Raw genomic sequence first — 4,855 nt, 5'->3', positions numbered from 1 at the left:
TCTCACTCTTTTTGCTATTGTTTGCTTGAATTTTGTTTTCTTACTCATTTACTTTCTTTTTTTGATCTGTGCAGCAAGAGAATTGTATAAATATGTTTATACATATTGGATTTAACATATATTTTAACAAGTTTAACATATACTGGATTGCCTGTCATCTAGGGGAGGGGGGTGGGGGGAAAGGAGGAGAAAATCTGAAACACAAGGCTATGCAAGGATCAATGCTATCAAATTATCTGTGCATATGTTTTGAAAATAAAAAGCTTTATTAAAAAAAAGAAATCCCAGATGGTGTCATGAATAGTTGGACACAACCAAACAACAAACTATATGTAACAAATTCTCAGTTTTGTGTATAATCTTCATTATCTGCTCTATAATCCTCATTGTCTACTCTTCTATATGGAAATGCTCATTTTATCTAGTGTTTATTATGTTCAGAATAAAAAAAAATAAACATTCCTAGTTCCTTCAACTGACAGCATTGTCTGGAGCCCTCTTCTTTCCTGATACCCTTCCTCTGGATGTGTTTCAACTTATCAAAACCAAACACTTTCCTCTAGATGGTGTCCATCTCATTCATTATGGAGAACTACCATTTATTCTTGTTAAGTTTCATCTTCTTGGACTTGTCTCATTGTTTCTACTCATCAAGATCTCCATAGGATAGATCCCACCTTCTCTGTCCTTTTCTTTACTGTTTCAGTTTGGTGTCATCTGAAAACTTGTTCCAGTTGTTCACTCCAAGTCAGAGATAAAACTGCATAACATTTCAGGGACATTCTCAAACCCTAGGCCTTTCTTGGCACTGCTCATTTGCTGTGAATTTAACATTTCTGGGTTGGATTCCAATTTCAAAACATCTGCATTTCTGAGATCTGGGCAAAGACCTTCACTATCTATAGGAAAATCTCTGATTCGAAAGACCATAGATTAAGAACTCAAAGGATCCTCAGAGGTTTGAGATCCAGTGAGGTTATAGGATCACAGCATCCTAGATTTGAAATGGGAAGAATTCTTAGAAGCCAACTCCTTCATTTTACCCAAAGTTACAATAGGTAGTGAGTGATATATCTGAGATTAGAGCAGAGAAGACCAGATAACTAGCTAGGATGCTTCTATTCAATGATCTAAAGAGCTTGGAGAAAAAAAAAAGATCTCCTGCTAGAGGCAAAAGGCCTTATACATAAAACTAAAGGGTACAAGGCAAAGTCAGGAATTATATGAACACAATTACAAAACATTTTCCCATAAATAAAGTCAGATCTAATCAACTGGAAAAATATCAAATGCTCATGGGCAGGCCGAGATATTATAATAAAAACAACAATTTTACCTAAATTAATCTACTTATTCAGTGCCATATCAAACTCCCAAGAAATTATTTTACAGAGCTAGAAAAAAATAATAATGTTCATCTAGAAGAACCAAAGTTTAATGAAAAAAATGCAAATGAAGGTACCCTAGCAGTACCAGACCTAAAACTATATTATAAAGCAGCAATCATCAAAAACCATTTGATACTGGCTAAGAATTAGAGTAGTCAATCAGTGGAATAGGTTAGGTTCACACGACGCAATAAGCAATGACTATAGTAATCTAGCATTTGATAAACCCAAACACCCCAGCTTTTGGGAAAAGAACTCACTATTTGACAAAAATTGCTGGAAAAGTTGGAAAATAATATGGCAGAAACTAGGCGTTGATCCCCACCTAACACCTTATACCTTGGTTGATAAGGTTGAAATATGTTTATGATTTATTTTTCTTTTCTTTTTTTTCCCCTGAGGCAGTTGGGGCTAAATGACTTGCCCAGGGTCACACAGCTAGGACATGTTAAGTGTCTGAGAACAAATTTGAACTTAGGTCTTCCTGACTTTAGGGCTGGTGCTCTATCCACTTTGCCACTTAGCTGCCCCTGTATTTATAATTTAGAAATGGAATGATACTATAAACAAATTAAAAGAACAAAGGATAGTCTACCTCTCAAATCTGTGGAGAAAGAAGGAATTTGTGGCCAAAGAAGAATTGATGTACATTATGGAATGCAAAATGAATAATTTTATTATATTAAGTTAAAAAGTTTTTGTGCAAACAAAACCAAAGCAGGCAAGATTAGAAAGGAAGCAATAAACTGGGAAAAGATTTTTACATTCTTTTTTTTTCTTTTTCCTGAAATTCTCATTTTTTAAAAAAATAACTTTTTATTGACAGAATCCATGCTAGGGTAATTTTTTACAGCATTATCCCTTGTACTCACTTCTGTTCCAATTTTTCCCCTCCCTCCCTCCACCCCCTCCCCCAGATGGCAAGCAGTCCTTTACATGTTGAATAGGTTACAGTATATCCTAGATACAATATATGTGTGCAGAACCGAGCAGTTTTCTTGTTGCACAGGGAGAATTGGATTCAGAAGGTAGAAATAACCTGGGAAGAAAAACAAAAATGCAAGCAGTTTATATTCATTTCCCAGTGTTCTTTCTTTGGGTGTAGCTGCTTCTGTCCATCCTTGATCAATTGAAACTGAATGAGCTCTCTTTATCGAAGAGATCCACTTCCATCAGAATACATCCTCTTTTTTTTTTTTTTTTGCCCCTCCAGTCAGATTTTTATTTGGAAACATCACTGTGAGCCCTGACCCCGTGCTACACAGCACCGCTGGAAACATATGGTCAACATGTTCCCAAGTCATACAGTTTTTACTAATACCAGGACACTACAGCAATTGTGAATTTCAAATTATCACATCCAAGGAATTCTCAGCACTTGACATTTAACCCCACAGTGCAATAATCTACCTATATTTAAGATTAATATATAGCATGGGAAATTGAAAATTCTTGCTCCATAAACGTTATGAACATGTCAAATCTTTATAAATAAACATCCAGTGAAGAGAAAAATGACAATTCTAATTCATCTTTATACACAGAGTACTAACAGCAAATGGGTAAGGGAGATTGAACGGCTGCCTGGTGGAACCCAGGAGGCCTCAGCCTCAGGCAGGCCCAGTCCAGGTGCCATCCAACCTGGTGCGGTGCGACATAGACAGAAGAGTCACTAAGACATTGCGCATTTACAAGACCAACTACCGACTGGACAACTGCACCAAGTGTCAGGCCATTCGTTCTGGAGCGAATTGGGAGGGATGGGGTGGTTCAAGACAGGTCTTTACATCATACTCTGTGGCTGCAGGGAAGTGGGAGTAGGGTAGGGCACTGGGAAGAATGGGAAAACAGGATCTACTTTGTAGAGAGAATGAGGGCCACAATCAGGCCGTACAGGCCGAGCACCTCAGCGAAGATCAGAATCAGGATCATCCCCACGAATAGTCGGGGCTGCTGTGCTGTCCCCGAACACCAGCATCACCTACAATGCCAATGGCAAAGCCAGCTGCCAGCCCACTCAGGCCCACGCTGAGGCCTGCTCCCAGCTGAAGGAAGCTCTTGAACAGGGTGATTCCTGGTGTCAGAGAGTTGGCGATGAGAACAGCCACCACCAGACCATAGATAGCGATGATACCAGCCATGACGACGGGAATGATTGACTTCATGATCAGCTCAGGTCGCATAACTGACATGGCTGCAATACCTGTTCCACTTTTTGCTGTACCATAAGCTGCACCAAGAGCGCTGAAGACCATGGCGGCCGAAGCGCCCATGACAGCGAAGAAGGACGCGTATTCCGGACTCTCAGACATGTCTGCGCGGGGTCGGTAGGCCGGAAGGTAGATGGGGCAAAGGGAGAGAAGCAAGGGCACGGGGTTGGGTAGTGGGTAAAGGACTGGAGGGTGGGCAGGAGGGTGGGACGGCGTGAAATCGAGAGGCCCAGAATACATCCTCAAACAGTATCATTGTTGAGGTACATAATGATCTCCTGGTTCTGCTCATTTCTCTCAGCATCAGTTCATGTCAGTCTCTCCAGGCCTCTCTGTATTCATCCTGCTGGTCATTTCTTACAGAACAATAATATTCCATAACATTCATATACCACAATTTACCCAACCATTCTCCAATGGATGGGCATCCATTCATTTTCCAGCTTCTAGCCACTACAAACAGGGCTGCCACAAACATTTTGGCACATGTGGGTCCCTTTCCCTTCTTTAGTAAGATTTTTACATTCAAGGATTCTGATAAATATTTCATCTTTAAAATATATAGAGAATTGACTCAAATTTATAAGAATTAAAGCCATTACATGTAAAGGTTCTCTAAATCATTATTGATTAGAGAAATGCAAATGAAGACAACTCTGAGGTACTACTACACACCTCTCAGATTGGCTAAAATGACAGAAAAAGATAATAATGAATGTTGGAGGGGATGTGGGAAAACTGGGACACTAATATATTGTTGGTGGAGTTGGGAATTGATTCAGCTATTCTGGAGAGCGATTTGGAATTAAGCCCAAAGAGCTATCAAACTGTGCATACTCTTTAATTCAGCAGTGTCTCTACCGGGCCAGTATCCCAAAGAGTTCATGAAGGTGGGAAAGGGATCCACATGTACAAAAATGTTTGTGGCAGCCCTTTTTGTAGTGACAAAAAACTGGAAACTGAGTGAATGCCCATCAGTTAGAGAATGGCTAAATAAGTTATGGTATATGAATGTTATGAAATATTATTGTTCTATAAGATATGATCAGCAGGATGATTTCAGAGATTCCTGGAAAGACTCAAATGAACTGAGGCTGAGTGAAGTGAGCAGAACCAGGAGATCATTGTACATGGCTGTTAGGATTCTTACAAAGTGCTGAGTAAGTGGAATTGAGGAGACAATGATTAAATCTAGTTTAGCATTGATTTAATACTACAACAAATAATGGTGTCCTAGTGATATAATGATTGGTGTAT

At 39.4% G+C, this 4,855-nt stretch overlaps 1 protein-coding gene across 1 annotated transcript; it reads right to left on the bottom strand.

Moving 5' to 3' along the window:
- Nucleotides 1-2,596: 2,596 nt before the first annotated feature.
- Nucleotides 2,597-3,821, bottom strand: LOC127542563 (V-type proton ATPase 16 kDa proteolipid subunit c-like). The gene is given in 2 exon segments (XM_051968275.1): nucleotides 2,597-3,355; nucleotides 3,358-3,821. Coding segments are annotated over 2 exon segments (456 nt in total). The 5' UTR covers nucleotides 3,701-3,821; the 3' UTR covers nucleotides 2,597-3,242.
- Nucleotides 3,822-4,855: the final 1,034 nt, after the last annotated feature.

This window comes from Antechinus flavipes, chromosome X (assembly GCF_016432865.1).
Source record: "Antechinus flavipes isolate AdamAnt ecotype Samford, QLD, Australia chromosome X, AdamAnt_v2, whole genome shotgun sequence".
NCBI lineage: Eukaryota > Metazoa > Chordata > Mammalia > Dasyuromorphia > Dasyuridae > Antechinus > Antechinus flavipes.
Note: the sequence above shows the minus strand (reverse complement) of the source record. Positions and strands in the feature narration are given on the sequence as shown.